The sequence below is a fragment of the Scyliorhinus torazame genome, chromosome 21 (genome assembly GCF_047496885.1).
Source record: "Scyliorhinus torazame isolate Kashiwa2021f chromosome 21, sScyTor2.1, whole genome shotgun sequence".
NCBI lineage: Eukaryota > Metazoa > Chordata > Chondrichthyes > Carcharhiniformes > Scyliorhinidae > Scyliorhinus > Scyliorhinus torazame.
The window spans coordinates 127117204-127136173 of NC_092727.1; the positions used below are offsets into that span (position 1 = coordinate 127117204).

Here is an 18970-nt window from a genome sequence, read left to right on the forward strand (position 1 = left end):
TCAAAAATCTACAGTAGGTTTGTCAAACATGATTTCCCTTTTGTAAATCCATGTTGACTTTGTCTAATGTTGATGTTGTGTGTCCTGTTATCACATCCTTTATAAGAGACTCAAGCATTTTCCCTCCTACTGATGTTAGGCTAGCCGGTCTGTAATTCCCTGTTTACTCCCTCTTTTTATAAATAGTGGGGTTATATTTGCCACCCTCCCAATCTGCCTGGACAGTTCCGGAATCTACAGAATTTTGGAAGATGGCCGTGTTCAGACTGGAGTCCAGTTACTAGTGGTGTACCACAAGGATCTGTTTTGGGGCCACTGCTGTTTGTCATTTTTATAAATGACCTGGAGGAGGGCGTAGAAGGATGGGTGAGTAAATTTGCAGATGACACTAAAGTCGGTGGAGTTGTGGACAGTGCAGAAGGATGTTACAAGTTACAGAGGGACATAGATAAGCTGCAGCGCTGGGCTGAGAGGTGGCAAATGGAGTTTAATGCAGAAAAGTGTGAGGTAATTCATTTTGGAAGGAATAACAGGAAGACAGAGTACTGGGCTAATGGTAAGATTCTTGGCAGTGTGGATGAGCAGAGAGATCTCGGTGTCCATGTACATAGATCCCTGAAAGTTGCCACTCAGGTTGAGAGGGTTGTTAAGAAGGCGTACGGTGTGTTAGCTTTTATTGGTAGAGGGATTGAGTTTCGGAGCCATAAGGTCATGTTGCAGCTGTACAAAACTCTGGTGCGGACGCATTTGGAGTATTGCATGCAGTTCTGGTCACCGCATTATAGGAAGGATGTGGAAGCATTGGAAAGGGTGCAGAGGAGATTTACCAGAATGTTGCCTGGTATGGAGGGAAGATCTTATGAGGAAAGGCTGAGGGACTTGAGGCTGTTTTCGTTAGAGAGAAGAAGGTTAAGAGGTGACTTAATTGAGGCATACAAGATGATCAGAGGATTGGATAGGGTGGACAGTGAGAGCCTTTTTCCTCGGATGGTGATGTCTAGCACGAGGGGACGTAGCTTTAAATTGAGGGGAGATAGATATAAGACAGACGTCAGAGGTAGGTTCTTTACTCAGAGAGTAGTAAGGGTGTGGAATGCCCTGCCTGCAACAGTAGTAGACTCGCCAACAATAAGGGTATTCAAATGGTCATTGGATAGACATATGGACGATAAGGGAATAGTATAAATGGGCTTTAGAGTAGTTTCACAGGTCGGCGCAACATCGAGGGCCGAAGGGCCTGTACTGCGCTGTAATGTTCTATGTTCCAAGTTCTATGTTCAATACATCCATTATCTCCAAGGCAACCCATTTTAGAATCTAATGGACCCAGGGCGTTTATCGGGTTTCGGTCCCATGAATTTCTCCAGCACTATTTTTCTAGCAATACTAATTTCTTTCAATTCCTCCTCCTCCTTTAGTTCCTTACTAATTCTGGGAAGTTATTTGTGTCTTCCTCCGTGAAGACAGAACTAAAGCTATTGTTTAAATGCTCTGCTATTTCCTTGTTCTATATTCTAAATTCTCCTGTTTCAGACTGTCAGGGATCTACATTTGTCTCCATCTTCCTGCCTAATATTCATCTTCTTTTCTCTTTGGATGGCTCCAAGTTTGTTGTGAACGATTTTATTACAGCACTTAGCTGGAAGAGTTAATTAAGTTCCTGCCCATTGTACCTGTGTTCTATATGGGTCTACACTTGAAGAATGAGAGGTGATCTCATTGAAACATAGTAAATTCTTAAGAAGCATGGCATGGTAAATCCTGAGAGGATGTTTCTCTTCCCTGTTCAGTCTTAGAATACGGGATCAGCCACTTAGAACGGAGATAAAATGACGTTTCTCCACATAGAGGGTTCTAAATATTTGGAGTTCTCTTCCCCGGAGAACTGTGCTTGCTCAAGTCATTGAGATTGTTCAGGACAGAGATTGGTAGATTTTTAGATGCTAAGGGAATCAATAATCAATGAAGGAAGGTGGACCTGTGACAGAAGTTCATCCACAACTTTACTGAATGGTGGAGCAGGTTCAAAAGGCTGAATTGTCTACTCATGCCCTAATTTCCTCTTGTGAGCTGACAATGAACGACCCATTCTAAGGGTCATGTTGCACAGGAGGCTGAGGTTCCTCAACTTCAACATTATTCCCCCAGTCAATAACCAAAACTCCAAAACCTACGGACCATTAATTTCCGGCACTTACAGTTTTCCCTCCTTTGCCTATCACTCTGCCCGCTGCTGAGGCAGCGACCTTAATGTGTGTCTCAAGTTTGACTTCTTCCTTGGGTCCAAAGAAATTTTCCTCTTTCAGTTTCCCGTGGATCCGGCCCTGGACCTACGGTGGAAAAGAGAAAAAAAGTCATTCAAATGATGCTTTCTTCTCCCCAGCACCCCTGTTGCTGACTGAAGTCAGTGGAATATTCCAGAAACTCGCAAATGTGGCTGTGCTCCATGTGTAAGTTGAGAGTCAGCAAGCAGAATTCAATTCCATCCTCAACTGAGATTCACATCCTGGAGTCTCCCGATAACAACCAGTGGTACAGAGGCTCTCCCTCCCTCTCCCCTGGTGGTACAGAGCCCCCCCCCCCCCCCCCCCCCCCCCCCCCGGGCACAGGAGCTGCCTGGGTGAGCCTGACAATTAATTCCAATTTAAGCACATATTGTTGTCCAGGTGCAACATCATTTCATGTGGAATTGTCACAACAACAGATGGGGCGGGGGTGCAGAGAGATGGAGGAGAGAGGAGGAGGGGAAAAGAGAGGGAGAAAGAGAGAGGGAAAAAGAAAGAGTATGGGAGAGAGAGAGCTGAGAAGCAGAGATGAAGTGGGATGGAAAAAGGGACTACGGTGATGGAAAAAAGTCAAGAGAAGAGGAGGAGAGAGAGAAAAGAGAGGGGAGGGAAGAAGAGAAAGCGACAAGGAGAGAAGAGAAGGAAAAGGAGAAAGGGAGGTAAAGAGAGAGGGAGAGAGAGAGAGAGAGATTCCCAGCAGATGGGGTTGGATTGGAAGGGGGGTAACATGTGAAAAGGGAGTATGTTTATCCTAAACCCCAAATCATTGCTTTCAACCCACACAGATACAGGGAGAATGTGCAAACTCCACACGGACAGTGACCTGGGGGCTGGGCTCGAACCCGGGTCCTCAGCGCCGTGAGGCAGCAGTGCTAACCACTACGCCACCGTGCCGCCCTATCTCCTAACCTTTGCTGACAGGTCAGGATGGGACTAGTCTCAAGTACAGACACCAAATGCGGTGTAAGATGGTGGAATGATATTGAGCACGTTTTTAGCAGTGATAGGATATTAACAGTTCTCACAAATTAAGCTCATATTTCTGGAAGACTGATCTTCTATTGCTAAGTTGCCTTTTTTACCTTAAACTGGGCCTCGGGTAGTCCTGTAATGATTACCATGCGTTGTTTGGTGTCCGGACTTTCTGCTGGAGCGATCTGCGAGGAAAGATATTCAGATATTACACCTAGCTTGATGCTCAGGGGATTCTGTGGCAATAATACCAACTTGTACTTAGATAGAGCACCTTTAATATAGTAAAAATATTGCAAGACATTTCACAGGATTGCTATCAGCCAGAATTTGACACCAATTGTGCATTAGAACCAATGACCAAAGATCTGGTCAAAGATGTAACTTTTAAGGATGATCGCGAAGGAAGGGAGACGGGTGGAGAGGTTGATGGAGACAATTACAGAACTTGGGCCTAGAAAGGTGAAAACGCAGCTGCCTGTGGTGGGCGATTAAAATCGGGGAGCTGCAAGAAGCACAAAGATGTCGACATGTTGTGGGGCTAGAGGAGGTTACAGAGATTGGGAGGTGCCATGGAGGGGCTTGCAAACAAGGGTGACATTTTTAAAATCAAGGTGATGCCAACATAAATCACCGAGCACAACGGGTGATGGTGAATGGGACTTGGAGTAAGTTAGGATATGGACAGCAGAGCTTTCGGTGAATGCAAGTTTATGACGGGATGGAGGCCGCCAGGAGATCATTGGAATATTCAAGTGATTAACTATGGCTTGGCTAAATGCTTCATCTTTAAAGGGTTCCTCATTCAATCCAAGCTATATGCCCATGCGAAACAGCTCCAACACATTGTAACACAATATTCCTCCTTTCTTGTTGGCACAGACTACTGCGCTGGAGTACAGAAGAGAGCCAGCAACCTTGTCACTAAAGGGGTCATTCTTCTCATCAGCCATTACAGTGAGTATGGACAAATATACAGCTGTTTACACAGCTGTTTGGCCATCATTTATCCATGCATGAGTTTGGCCATCATTTATCCAGCATGAGTTTCCTCCAGGTCAGTTCCTTGGCATCTTTCGGAACAGAAATCCCAGGGAAGAGCAGGGGTGAGGTGGTGGAAAAGCAGGGCTAACGTTTGTTCCTGACTGATCTTGGTTCAGGTTTAACTAGGAACCTGTCAGGATTGCACTGGTGAGCTCATGTACGCAGCAGGCATCAGGAGGACTCCAGAACATGCTATCTCCACTGGAAACAACAGACAGGGTTTTGCTGTGGGTCTTAGGGCCTCAGCATTGTGATCAAATGGGGGTCCCGAAGCCGCAATTGTTTAAAATCAGAGGGGACGAGCAGGCTGACCTCATACCGAGAGTGAGCATTGCCAAGAACTCAGGTTCACTAACACCCCTGAAGGACAGCAACCTGGATTCAGTTACCAACTCTGGCTGGATATATTCCTGGAGGTTTGAATACATGGGGCGTCATTCTACGACCCCCCGCCGGGCCGGAGAATGGCCGTAGGCCGCCGTGAATCCCGCCCCCGCCCCCGCCAAAGTCTCCGCTCCCGGAGATTGGGCGGGGGCGGGAATCGGGCCGTGCCGGTTGGCAGGACCCCCCGCTGGATTCTCCGGCCCGGATGGGCCGAAGTCCGGCCCAGAAATTGCCTGTCCCGCCGGCGTAAATCAAACCTGGTATTTACCGGCGGGACCAGGCGGCGTGGGCGGGCTCCAGGGTCCTGGGGGGGGGGGGGGCGATCTGACACCGGGGGGTGCCCCCACGGTGGCCTGGCCCGCGATCGGGACCCACCGATCCGCGGGCGGGCCTGTGCCGTGGGGGCACTCTTTTCCTTCCGCCTCCGCCACGGCCTCCACCATGGTGGAGGCGGAAGAGACGCTCCCCACTGCGCATGCGGGGGAAACTGACAGCGGCCGCTGACGCTCCCGCGCATGCGCCGCATTTCCGCGCCAGCTGGCGGGGCAACAAACGCCATTTCCGCCAGCTGGCGGGGCGGAAATCCCTCCGGCGTCGGCCTAGCCCCTCAATGTCGGGGCTAGGCCGCCAAAGATGCGGAGCATTCCGCACCTTTGGGCCGGCGCGATGCCCGTCTGATTGGTGCCGTGTTTGGCGCCAGTCGGTGGACATCGCGCCGTTGGGGGAGAATTTCGCCCATAATCTGCAGGCACCTGGCCCAGTCTTTCCCTTTTCTTTATTAGTTTTATAATTAATAAATAAAGCGGTGAGAGAAATTTAAATGAATGTTTCAGTGCTTGTTGCTCCCAACAATGGCCAGAAATAATTCCTGGAGAGTTGGCGACAGTAAATTTCTCCCACATGTAACTCCAGTTTCACATGATCTAACTGACACCTGGTGCCCTCGTCTGTGGCCAAACAGGACACTGTGTCATATATCAAAACAAAGGCTTTGAGACAAGAACACTCACCACCACCTTAGAAAGCAAATTAAGGAAAACAAACGTTCTCACCTTGATTGAAGCTTCCGCACATCGCGACAGCTGCTTGATGTGCTGCCCTTTTTTGCCGATAATGGCTCCCACGGCTTGAGCGGGGATGAAGACGTGGACTGTCTCAGGGTCTGAGGTTTGCTGCAGAAATCAAACTCATCGTCATCCGCGGCCAATGCTCGGCGCCGTCATTCATGTCCTTAAACAGATTCCCCACATGCTAAATTTTTTTTTAAAATATTAAATTAAGAGTGACCAATTATTCTTTTTCCAATTAAGGGGCAATTTAGCGTGGCCAATCCACCTACCCGGCACATCTTTGGGTTGCGGGGGTGAAACCCACGCAGACACAATGAGAATGTGCAACCTCCACGCAGACAGTGACCCAGAGCCGGGATTCGAACCCGGGTCCTCAGCGCCGTAGTCCCAGTGCTAACCACTGCGCCACATGCCGCCCTTGCATGCTAAATCTTAAGGAGAAAACCGCAACCAGGCTGAGAATGTAGTCTCTCATCTACAGCTCCACAATCCAACACAGGCAATGACAGGGGGTTCATTTTGACTTTCAGTGATTTTGGCACAGTCGCACATTAAAGACTTCCCCAGATGTTAATTTCCATTCAGTTAAAAGAAACTAACATTGGGAAGGTTGTTACTTTTACAATATTGCCTATGTTGACACGCTCCCATCTTAAAAATGACTACAGCTTAAAATAGAATGATTGAGCACAAGAGGAGGCCATTCAGTTCACAGTGCCTGTGCTGGCTCTTTACAAGTTCCACCTGTTAAACCCCCCCCACCCCGCCCATCCACCAAGGCACTGCAAGTATTTTCTTTTAAATTAGAGACCCAAATCTCTTTTGAAAGTTCTTCGCTGTGGGTTTGTAACCCACCTGATTTCGTTCTGATGGAAGGTCTCACTGCGAACCTTGCCCCAAAATGGGCAAATGTGGAAAAAACCCATTGACTGACTCACCATGTAGGGACCGTAAGGTGTTGCTGGTGCCACCCCTACAGGGTGAGGGGGAACGGTGGACGAGGAAGGTGGAAACAAGCCCAGAGCATTCAGGTTCAGGCCAGGAATCAAATTTGCCTGCAGCTGGAAAAAGAACAGTTTAAATGAATTAGCACACAGGACTGTTAAACCTCGATCAGTACATGAATAGAGCAACAGGAGTGTTACATTTGGGCAGGCACATATATATATATATATATATATATATATAGAGAGAGAGAGAGATACAGGAGTGTTACATCAGGGTGGATAGATTTACGCGTGGAGAACTGATGATTTTGACCAAGGCAGCATTGCTACTGGGAGAATTTCCGACTGCTCCTGAACTGCAGACCTGCTGTGCTGCGACATCAATGAATGTTATTTAATTAAAATAGGTATCAGTCGACTTCCGGGTGCGGCGATGACCAGCTGAGTCGCACGTTTCGGCAGCTCCCGGTGGAGCAGACTTTTGGGCTCTTAATAAGAGCCCCAACGGCAATTTTAACGGCTAAAAGTACTGTGCGGTGAACCAGAAGGGAATCCCCCCTGGATACGGATGAAAAAAGGAGAGGAAGGTGGCCGGATTGCGGTGGATCCTTTAGAGCAGCGGCAAGGAAGGCAAGCAAAAACCAAGATGGCGTCGGAAGGTGGCAGTTTAATATGGGGCCCTGAACAACACGAGTTTTTGAAACGCTGCGTGGAAGAACTTAAAAAGGAGATAAAGAAGGAGCTGTTGGCCCCGATATTACAGGCGATCGAAGGGCTAAAGGAGGAGCAAAAGACCCAGGAGCGGGAGCTTCGGGCCGTGAAGGCAAAGGCAGCCGAGAATGAGGACGACATACAGGGCCTGGTGGTGAAGACGGAGATGCATGAGGCACACCATAAACGATGTGTGGAAAGGCTGGAGGCGCTGGAGAACAACGCAAGGAGGAACAACCTGAGGATTCTTGGTCTTCCTGAAGGTGCGGAGGGAGCGGACGTCGGGGCATATGTGAGCACGATGCTGCACTCGTTAATGGGAGCGGAGGCCCCGGCGGGTCCGTTGGAGGTGGAGGGAGCATACCGAGTGATGGTGCGAGGACCGAGAGCAGGAGAAATTCCCAGAGCCATAGTGGTGAGATTCCTCCGTTTTAAGGATAGAGAAATGGTCCTTAGATGGGCAAAGAAAACTCGGAGCAGTAAATGGGAGAACGCGGTGATCCGCGTTTATCAAGACTGGAGTGCGGAGGTGGCGAGAAGGAGGGCGAGCTTTAATCGGGCCAAGGCGGTGCTTCACAAAAAGAAGATAAAATTCAGAATGCTGCAACCGGCAAGACTGTGGGTCACATATCAAGGGAGGCACCACTACTTTGAGACGGCGGATGAGGCGTGGACTTTTATCGTGGAAGAAAAATTGGAATGAGCGGGTTATTAAAAAAGAACGTTTGAAACAAAGTGGTGGGGCGAGTATGGGGGGCGAAGAGGGGGGTAAAAAGAGGGGAAAGAGGAGTTTTATGTTATTAATCCTGCGATGTGGTAACTTTTCTCTCTCCCACAGGAGGTGATGGGGGGAGGAGGGGAGGTGGAGGAGATGGGGCGTTGGCCATTGGGGACGGGGCCAAGGGGGAAGCGCGGGCTCGGTTCCGCGCTATGATAATCATGGCGGGAATAGGGAAGCAGGAAAGAGGGGGCGTCGCACGGTGCGAGCCGAGGTCACGGGGGGAAGCCGAGGTCGGCCAGAGTTTGCTGACTTCTGGGAGCAACATGGGGGGTGTAACCACGCTAGTGGGGGATCTAGCGGGAGTGGTGGGAGGGGGGAATTATTGGGCTGCTGCTGCTGGGGAGAGGGGGGAGCTGGTATGGGGTGAGAAGGGCGGGGGGGCACCGCCTGGGGGGGACACAGCTGCGTGGGAACCGGGTGAGGAGCTGGAAAAAGGTGGGGGGGGGTAAAAAGCCCCCCCAACCCGGCTGATCACGTGGAACGTGAGAGGGCTGAACGGGCCGATAAAGAGGGCACGGGTACTCGCACACCTTAAGAAACTTAAGGCAGATGTGGTTATGTTACAGGAAACGCACTTGAAACTGATAGACCAGGTGAGACTACGCAAAGGTTGGGTGGGGCAGGTGTTCCATTCGGGGCTAGATGCGAAAAACAGGGGGGTGGCTATATTAGTGGGGAAGCGGGTAATGTTTGAGGCAAAGATTATAGTGGCGGATAACGGGGGCAGATACGTGATTGTGAGTGGCAAACTACAGGGGGAGACGGTGGTTTTGGTAAACGTATATGCCCTGAACTGGGATGATGCCAATTTTATGAGGCGTATGCTAGGACGCATCCCGGACCTAGAGGTGGGAAAGTTGGTAATGGGGGGGGATTTCAATACGGTGTTGGAACCAGGGCTGGACAGGTCGAGGTCCAGGACTGGAAGGAGGCCGGCAGCAGCCAAGGTGCTTAAAGATTTTATGGAGCAGATGGGAGGAGTAGACCCGTGGAGATTTAGCAGACCTAGGAGTAAGGAGTTTTCGTTTTTCTCCTATGGCCACAAAGTCTATTCGCGAATAGACTTTTTTGTTTTGGGAGGGGGGGGATCCCGAAGGTGAGGGGAACGGAGTATACGGCTATAGCCATTTCGGATCACGCTCCACATTGGGTGGACTTGGAGATAGGGGAGGAAACAGAAGGGCGCCCACCCTGGAGAATGGACATGGGACTAATGGCAGATGAGGGGGTGTGTCTAAGGGTGAGGGGGTGCATTGAAAAGTACTTGGAACTCAATGATAATGGGGAGGTCCAGGTGGGAGTGGTCTGGGAAGCGCTGAAGGCAGTGGTTAGAGGGGAGCTGATATCAATAAGGGCACATAAAGGAAAGCAGGAGAGTAGGGAACGGGAGCCGTTGCTGCAAGAACTTCTGAGGGTGGACAGGCAATATGCGGAGGCACCGGAGGAGGGACTGTACAGGGAAAGGCAAAGGCTACACGTAGAATTTGACTTGCTGACAACGGGTACTGCAGAGGCACAGTGGAGGAAGGCACAGGGTGTACAGTACGAATATGGGGAGAAGGCGAGCAGGTTGCTGGCCCACCAATTGAGGAAAAGGGGAGCAGCGAGGGAAATAGGGGGAGTGAGGGATGAGGAAGGAGAGATGGAGCGGGGAGCGGAGAGAGTGAATGGAGTGTTCAAGGCATTTTATAAAAAATTATACGAAGCTCAACCCCCGGATGGGAGGGAGAGGATGATGGGCTTTCTGGACCGGCTGGAATTTCCCAAGGTGGAGGAGCAGGAAAGGGTGGGACTGGGAGCACAGATTTAAATAGAGGAAGTAGTGAAAGGAATTAGGAGCATGCAGGCGGGGAAGGCTCCGGGACCGGATGGATTCCCAGTTGAATTTTACAGGAAATATGTGGACTTGCTCGCCCCGCTACTGATGAGGACCTTTAATGAGGCAAAGGATAGGGGACAGCTGCCCCCGACTATGTCTGAGGCAACGATATCGCTTCTCCTAAAGAAGGAAAAGGACCCGCTGCAATGCGGGTCCTATAGACCTATTTCCCTCCTAAATGTAGACGCTAAGATTCTGGCCAAGGTAATGGCAATGAGGATAGAGGATTGTGTCCCGAGGGTGGTCCATGAGGACCAAACTGGGTTTGTGAAGGGGAGACAGCTGAATACGAATATACGGAGGCTGCAAGGGGTAATGATGATGCCCCCACCAGAGGGGGAAGCGGAGATAGTGGTGGCGATGGATGCCGAGAAAGCATTTGATAGAGTGGAGTGGGATTATCTGTGGGAGGTGCTGAGGAGATTTGGTTTTGGAGATGAGTATGTTGGATGGGTGCAGCTGTTGTATAGGGCCCCAGTGGCGAGTGTGGTCACGAATGGACGGGGAGCTGCATACTTTCGGCTCCATAGAGGGACAAGGCAGGGATGCCCTCTGTCCCCATTATTGTTTGCACTGGCGATTGAGCCCCTGGCATTAGCATTGAGGGGTTCCAAGAAGTGGAGGGGAGTACTTAGAGGAGGAGAAGAACACCGGGTATCTCTGTATGCGGATGATTTGTTGTTATATGTAGCGGACCCGGCGGAGGGGATGCCAGAGATAATGCGGACACTTCGGGAGTTTGGAGAATTCTCAGGATATAAACTGAACATGGGGAAAAGTGAGTTGTTTGTGGTGCATCCAGGGGAGCAGAGCAGAGAAATAGAGGACTTTCCGCTGAGGAAGGTAACAAGGGACTTTCGTTACTTGGGGATCCAGATAGCCAAGAATTGGGGTACATTGCATAGGTTAAATTTAACACGATTGGTGGAACAAATGGAGGAGGACTTCAAGAGATGGGACATGGTATCCCTGTCACTGGCAGGGAGGGTGCAGGCGGTTAAAATGGTAGTCCTCCCGAGATTCCTCTTTGTGTTTCAGTGCCTCCCGGTGGTGATCACGAAGGCTTTTTTCAAAAGGATCGAAAAGAGTAGCATGAGTTTTGTGTGGGCCGGGAAGACCCCGAGAGTGAGGAAGGGATTCTTACAGCGTAGTAGGGATAGGGGGGGGCTGGCACTACCGAGCCTAAGTGAGTACTACTGGGCCGCCAATATCTCAATGGTGAGTAAGTGGATGGGAGAAGAGGAGGGAGCGGCGTGAAGAGATTGGAGAGGGCGTCCTGTAGGGGGACTAGCCTACAAGCTATGGTGACGGCCCCATTGCCGTTCTCACCGAAGAAATACACCACAAGCCCGGTGGTGGTGGCGACTTTGAAAATTTGGGGACAGTGGAGACGGCATAGGGGAAAGACGGGAGCCTTGGTGGGGTCCCCGATAAGAAATAACCATAGGTTTGCCCCGGGGAGAATGGATGGGGGATTTGGAATATGGCAAAGAGCAGGAGTAACGCAACTGAAAGATCTGTTTGTGGATGGGAAGTTCGCAAGTCTGGGAGCGCTGACCGAGAAATATGGGTTGCCCCAAGGGAATGCATTCCGGTATATGCAACTGAGGGCTTTTGCGAGACAACAGGTGAGGGAATTCCCGCAGCTCCCGACGCATGAGGTGCAGGACAGAGTGATCTCAAAGACATGGGTGGGGGACGGTAAGGTGTCAGATATATATAGGGAAATGAGGGACGAGGGGGAGATTATGGTAGTTGAGCTGAAAGGGAAATGGGAAGAAGAGCTGGGGGAGGAGATTGAGGAGGGGCTGTGGGCGGATGCCCTAAGTAGGGTAAACTCATCGTCCTCGTGTGCCAGGCTAAGCCTGATTCAATTTAAGGTGTTACACAGGGCGCATATGACTGGAGCACGGCTCAGTAAATTTTTTTGGGTCGAGGATAGGTGTGCGAGATGCTCGAGAAGCCCAGCGAATCATACCCACATGTTCTGGTCATGTCCGGCACTACAGGGGTTCTGGGTGGGGGTGACAAAGGTGCTTTCGAAAGTAGTGGGGGTCCAGGTCGAACCAAGCTGGGGGTTGGCTATATTTGGGGTTGCACAAGAGCCGGGAGTGCAGGAGGCGAGAGAGGCCAATGTTTTGGCCTTTGCGTCCTTAGTAGCCCGGCGCAGGGTACTGTTGATGTGGAAGGAAGCCACGCCCCCGGGGGCGGAGACCTGGATAAATGACATGGCAGGGTTTATAAAGCTGGAACGGATTAAGTTCGTCCTAAGGGGATCGGCTCAAGGGTTCACCAGGCGGTGGCAACCGTTCGTCGAATACCTCACAGAAAGATAGAGGGAATGGAAAAGAAGAAGGCAGCAGCAGCAGCCCGGGGGGGGAGCCAGAAGGACTCTCAGGGTTGTTAATATATATGTATAATATGTATAGGTCGTTGCTATAAATAATTGTATATTGGACTGTTAAATCATATTTTTGGAGAGTGTTTATCTGAGACAAGGCAGTTGCCATTTAGTTTTAGTTTTCGTTTTTGTTATATATTATTTATTCTTTGTTTACAAAATAGGTCATTGTTATTTATACTGTTATATTATTGTGTAAAGGATACACAATGTACTGTGATGGTTGACCAAAAATTTTCAATAAATTATTTCCAAAAAAAAAAAATAGGTATCGGTCACGGTTAAACATTGTGAAGATTTCACTGGGATGTGAGTACAATAATGGGGCAGCATCAGGCTGTCTGTCAACTGATCCAATCTAAAACTCCACCTTAACTAAAGGTGAGAATTGATCTGGAAACTGAGGTAAATTCTCAAAGCTGCCGTTGTGTGTTTTGGATTTCCTGAGGCTGTGGGTTCTGTGCAGTTTCACTTGGGATTTAGCAAGCTCAATTACAAAAGTTTCATTTTTTTTGTGGCCATTTTTCAACCAATGGCCTTGTTTAATAAAGAGAGGGGAAAAGCAATAAAGAAGGGTAGAGAGGAAGAAAAAGTGAGAAAAAAAAATAGAGAACAGAGGGGAAAACAGGAAACAGAGCTGTGACAGAGGGGAAGAGAGAGAACACACGGTAGATAGAAGAGAAGGGAGAATGGAGAGAGTAACAGAGAGAGATAGAATAGCGAGAGAAATAAACACTGTCAGGGGGGGAGAGAAACAAAGACTGAAGATAAGAGAGGGTGAAACTGAGAGGAAAAAAGCTGTGGAAAGCAACGGAGAGAAAGAGACTAGGCGAGAGAAAGCAGAGACAGAGAAAAAGATGAAACTAGAGTCTACAAATGCAATAAAGTGAAAAGCAAAATAGGAAGTATGTGCCAATAAAAGAGAAAACATGACTTTTTAGGATGTAAACTTACATTCATAGCAGCAATGTCATTCTCGTAAGCTTCTCTCACTTTCTTCATGATATCTTCCTCAGCTTTGCAGCAAGCTTCGATGGAACCTTTCACTGTGATGGTCCTTTCAGGGTTATAGAGTGTCAGGTCCTGCAAGCTGTCACAGCAAGGTGCAAATTCTTACAACTCTTAAAGATACAATATTTCTTTGAAAATCTTGTTCAAAGAAAAACTTTCACTTTGTGTATATCTCTGGTAAGCACAAAATAAGGCAATTCAACTCATCGTGTCTATGCTGGTTTCGAATATCCAATTAATCCCACTCCCCTGCCCTTCCTCTTCAAATACTTTTTCAATTCCTTTTTGGAAAGTTATTATTGAATTAGCTTCCATCAGCCTTTCAGCCCGTGTAGCCCAGATACAGCAACCCGCTCTGTAAACAAAATCTCATTATTTCCGCTGGAATCCCCTCCATCGGTTATTTTGACAGTCATCATAAATTTATGTCCCCTCGTTCTGCCTCCAGAGTTTCTCTCACTTTACTCTATCAAAATCTTTCATGATTTTCAACGCCGTTATCAAATTCTCCATAACCTCCCTGTTCTAAAGATAACAATTCCAGCTCCTCCAGTCTCTCCACATGACTAAATCCCTCAGCAGAGGTTCATCAATGTGTTTCTCAGGCCATACAAGTAGAAGGAACTTGCATTTTTCTAACCACATCAAGGTTTTTGGGAGATCCCAAAGTGCTTCACCTAAGAGCGAATTTACATTTTCTTGCTTACAGGATATATTAGTACTTTGGATTTCTTCTAATTGCTGTTGCATTAATGGCACGGGCCTATTGGTGGCGCTGTTGCCAACTGTGGACACAAGGCTAACGGGAAACTTGTCGGACAAGCTCGGTAGTGCACCTATAGGAAGGAAGGGCTGCAGCAGCTCAGTGCGCTATGTGTGCACTGTGGTTCAACCGTGTACAAATTGAGAAAGATCTGGGAACCTGTTGTATGTACAGAGTAAACTGGCCTCAGCCAATTGGCCTCAGTATCCCTGAGACGGAAAGTGTGGTAAAATCAACCAGGAAGCCTCTGCTGGCAATTGCTATTGTCTGGCACTGGATGTTATGGGAAAGGGAAGGGCAGAATTCAGCAGATAATATTCAACATCCACTCTGCTACGCTGGCAAAAAGTGGCACAGGGAGTGATTGCGGCAATTGAAGGGAGGCGATGGCAGAGTGGTATTGTCACTGGACCAGTTATCCAGAGACCCAGAGTAATGCTCTGGGAACCAGGATTTGAATTCAAACACAGCAGATGTGAACGGCGCCGGTGGGACTCGGCACTTTTGCATGGCCGCTCGGCCCACCCCGGGCTGAGAATCGCCGGGGGGGGGGCCCCATAGGGCGGCCCCCGACTGGCGCCACACCGGCGCCAATGGTGCCGATTCCCGCTCTCCGGAGAATCGGCGTCGGGGCGGCGTGGCACGATTTGCACCGGCCCGGGCGCTTCTCCGGCCCGGCCCCGGGGTGAGAGAATCCCGCCCTCTGTTTTTAGTGATGTTGGATGAAGGATAAATATTGCCCAGGTCACCAGGGAGAACTTCCCTACTCTTCATCATGAGGGATCTTTTATGACCCCTGAGAGAGAAGGGGCCCAGGATTCAGAACTCATCTGAAAGGGAAGAGCAACCTACTGGATTTTACACTGAGATCTCCGGAGCATGACTAACGCCCCCCACCTTGTGTCTTGGGGCTCACAATGGCACACACTGAAACCAAGGCTGATGCCTAACTATGGACAACTTAGGATGAGGAAGTCTTCAGAGGAAAGGAGGGGAAAAGAGGATAATTTGCAGAAGCAGTTCTTCATTTCCCATTCATGGGTGGCAACAGCTTAATCTTCTGCTGACCTAATATGTCTCTGCGAGAGGGTCGAAGAGGGGATCAGTGGTCTGGACTTACGGAGAGATTGTGATTTTTGTTTCTGTCTCCTGTTCAACCTTCTTCAGATTCCGGCCTTCCTTCCCAATCAACCTGCCGACAAAGTTATTGTGCGCCAAAACCTTCAATGGAACTTCCTCGGCTCTGTGGAGATGATGTTTTGGTTAAACTAAAGAAGAAAAATTCAGGAAGGAAATGCAGATAACGAGTGCTACAGCACGGACAGACCCAGGTTCGATCCCAGCCCCGGGTCACTGTCCGTGTGGAGTTTGCACATTCTCCCCGTGTCTGCGTGGGTCTCACCCCTACAATAAAAAAAGATGTGCAGGACAGGTGGATTGGCCACACTAAATTGCTCCTTAACTGGAAAAAACAAATTGGATCCACTAAATCTATTTTAAAAATACAGGTGTAACAGCGAAGGGTGTGGGGAATATCAGTGTTACAGTGAGAGGTGTGGGTATATCAGAGTGTTACAGTGAGGGCTGTGGTGTCTATCAGAGTGTTACAGTGAGGGGTGTGGGGTATATCAGTGTTACAGTGAGGGGTGTGGGGTATATCAGAGTGTTACAGTGAGGGGTGTGGGGTATATCAGTGTTACAGTGAGGGGTGTGGGGTATATCAGAGTGTTACAGTGGTCATGTGGGGTATATCAGAGTGTTGCAGCGAAGGGTGAGTGGTATATCAGAGTGTTACAGTGAGGGGTGTGGGATATATCAGAGTGTTACAGTGAGGGGTGTGGGGCATATCAGAGTGTTACAGTGAGGTGTGTGGGGTATATCGGAGTGTTACAGTGAGGGGTGTGGGGTATATCAGAGTGTTACAGTGAGGGGTGTGGGATATATCAGTGTTACAGTGAGGGGTGTGGGGTATATCAGAGTGTCACAGTGAGGGGTGTGGGGTATATCAGAGTGTTACAGTGAGGGGTGTGGGGTATATCAGAGTGTTACAGTGAGGGGTGTGGGGCATATCAGTGTTACAGTGAGGGGTGGAGTATATCAGGGTGTTACAGTGAGGGGTGTGGGGTATATCAGAGTGTTACAGTGAGGGGTGTGGGGTATATCAGAGTGTTATAGTGAGGGGTGTGGGGTATATCAGAGTGTTACAGCGAAGGGTGTGGGGTATATCAGAGTGTTACAGTGAGGGTGTGTGTATATCAGAGTGTTACAGTGAGGGGTGTGGGGTATATCAGAGTGTTACAGTGAGGGGTGTAGGGTATATCAGAGTGTTACAGTGAGGGGTGTGGGGCATATCAGAGTGTTACAGTGAAGGGTGTGGGGTATATCAGAGTGTTACAGTGAGGGTGTGTGTATATCAGAGTGTTACAGTGAGGGTTGTGGGGTATATCAGAGTGTTACAGTGAGGGGTGTGGGAGGTATCAGTGTTACAGTGAGGGGTGTGGGCTATATAGAGTGTTACAGTGAGGGGTGTGGGCTATATAGAGTGTTACAGTGAGGGGTGTGGTGTATATCAGAGTGTTACAGTGAGGGGTGTGGGGTATATCAGAGTGTTACAGTGAGGGGTGTGGGGTATATCAGAGAGTGTTACAGTGAGGGGTATGGGGTATATCAGAGTGTTACAGTGAGGGGTGTGGGAGATATCAGTGTTACAGTGAGGAGTGTGGGGTATATCAGAGTGTTACAGTGAGGAGTGTGGGGTATATCAGAGTGTTACAGTGATGGGTGTGGGGTATTTCAGAGTGTTACAGTGAGGGGTGTGTGGTATATCAGAGTGTTACAGTGAGGGGTGTGGGGTATATCAGAGTGTTACAGTGAGGGATGTGGGGTATATCAGAGTGTTACAGTGAGGGGTGTGGGCTATATAGAGTGTTACAGTGAGGGGTGTGGGGTATATCAGAGTGTTACAGTGAGGGGTGTGGGGTATATCAAAGTGTTACAGTGAGGGGTGTGGGAGATATCAGTGTTACAGTGAGGGGTGTGGGGTATATCAGAGTGTTACAGTGAGGGGTGTGGGGTATATCAGTGTTACAGTGAGGGGTGTGGGGCATATCAGAGTGTTACAGTGAGGGGTGTGGGGTATATCAGTGTGTTACAGTGAGGGGTGTGGGGTATATAGAGTGTTACAGTGAGGGATGTGGGGTATATCAGTGTTACAGTGAGGGGTGTGGGGTATATCAGAGTGTTACAGTGAGGGGTGTGGGGTATATCAGAGTGTTACAGTGAGGGGTGTGGGGTATATCAGAGAGTGTTACAGTGAGGGGTGTGGGGTATATCAGAGTGTTACAGTGAGGGGTGTGGGGTATATCAGAGTGTCACAGTGAGGGGTGTGGGATATATCAGTGTGTTACAGTGAGGGGTGTGGGTATATCAGAGTGTCACAGTGAGGGGTGTGGGATATATCAGTGTTACAGTGAGGGGTGTGGGGTATATCAGAGTGTTACAGTGAGGGGTGTTGGGTATATCAGAGTGTTACAGTGAGGGGTGTGGGGTATATCAGAGATGTCACAGTGAGGAGTGTGGGGTATGTCAGTGTTACAGTGAGGGGTGTGTGGGGTACATCAGTGTGTTACAAAGGGTGTGTGGAGTATACCAGAGTGTCACAGTGAGGAGTGTGGGATATATCAGTGTTACAGTGAGGGGTGTGGGATATATCAGAGTGTTACAGTGAGGGGTGTGGGGTATATCAGAGTGTTACAGTGAGGGTGTGTGTATATCAGAGTGTTACAGTGAGGGGTGTGGGCTATATAGAGTGTTACAGTGAGGGGTGTGGGATATATCAGAGTGTTACAGTGAGGGGTGTGGGGTATATCAGAGTGTTACAGTGAGGGGTGTGGGATATATCAGAGTGTTACAGTGAGGGGTGTGGGATATATCAGAGTGTTACAGTGAGGGGTGTGGGCTATATAGAGTGTTACAGTAAGGGGTGTGGGATATATCAGAGTGTTACAGTGAGGGGTGTGGGGTATATCAGAGTGTTACAGTGAGGGGTGTGGGGTATTTCAGAGTGTTACAGTGAGGGGTGTGGGCTATATAGAGTGTTACAGTGAGGGGTGTGGGATATATCAGAGTGTTACAGTGAGGGGTGTGGGGTATATCAGAGTGTTACAGTGAGGGGTGTGGGGTATTTCAGAGTGTTACAGTGATGGGTGTGGGGTATATCAGAGTGTTACAGTGAGGGGTGTGGGATATATCAGTGTTACAGTGAGGGGTGTGGGGTATTTCAGAGTGTTACAGTGATGGGTGTGGGGTATTTCAGAGTGTTACAGTGAGGGGTGTGGGGTATATCAGAGTGTTGCAGTGAGGGGTGTGGGGTATATCAGTGTTACAGTGAGGGGTGTGGGCTATATAGAGTGTTACAGTGAGGGGTGTGGGGCATATCAGAGTGTTACAGTGAGGGTTGTGGGGTATATCAGAGTGTTACAGTGAGGGGTGTGGGCTGTATAGAGTGTTACAGTGAGGGGTGTGGGATATATCAGAGTGTTACAGTGAGGGGTGTGGGGTATATCAGAGTGTTACAGTGAGGGGTGTGGGGTATTTCAGAGTGTTACAGTGATGGGTGTGGGGTATATCAGAGTGTTACAGTGAGGGGTGTGGGATATATCAGTGTTACAGTGAGGGGTGTGGGGTATTTCAGAGTGTTACAGTGATGGGTGTGGGGTATTT

General features: G+C 49.1%; 1 protein-coding gene across 1 annotated transcript in view; it reads right to left on the reverse strand.

Annotated features, from left to right (window-relative positions):
• The window catches only part of igf2bp1 (insulin-like growth factor 2 mRNA binding protein 1), a 223966-nt gene that overhangs the window by 19744 nt on the left and 185252 nt on the right, over positions 1-18970 (reverse strand). Inside the window, exons 8-13 of the mRNA XM_072487508.1 lie at positions 15369-15491; positions 13429-13564; positions 6694-6816; positions 5738-5857; positions 3368-3442; positions 2199-2330 (exon numbers count right to left, since the gene is read on the reverse strand). Of these exons, the coding sequence (XP_072343609.1) occupies positions 2199-2330; positions 3368-3442; positions 5738-5857; positions 6694-6816; positions 13429-13564; positions 15369-15491 (709 nt within the window). The remainder of the gene's footprint in view (positions 1-2198; positions 2331-3367; positions 3443-5737; positions 5858-6693; positions 6817-13428; positions 13565-15368; positions 15492-18970) is intronic.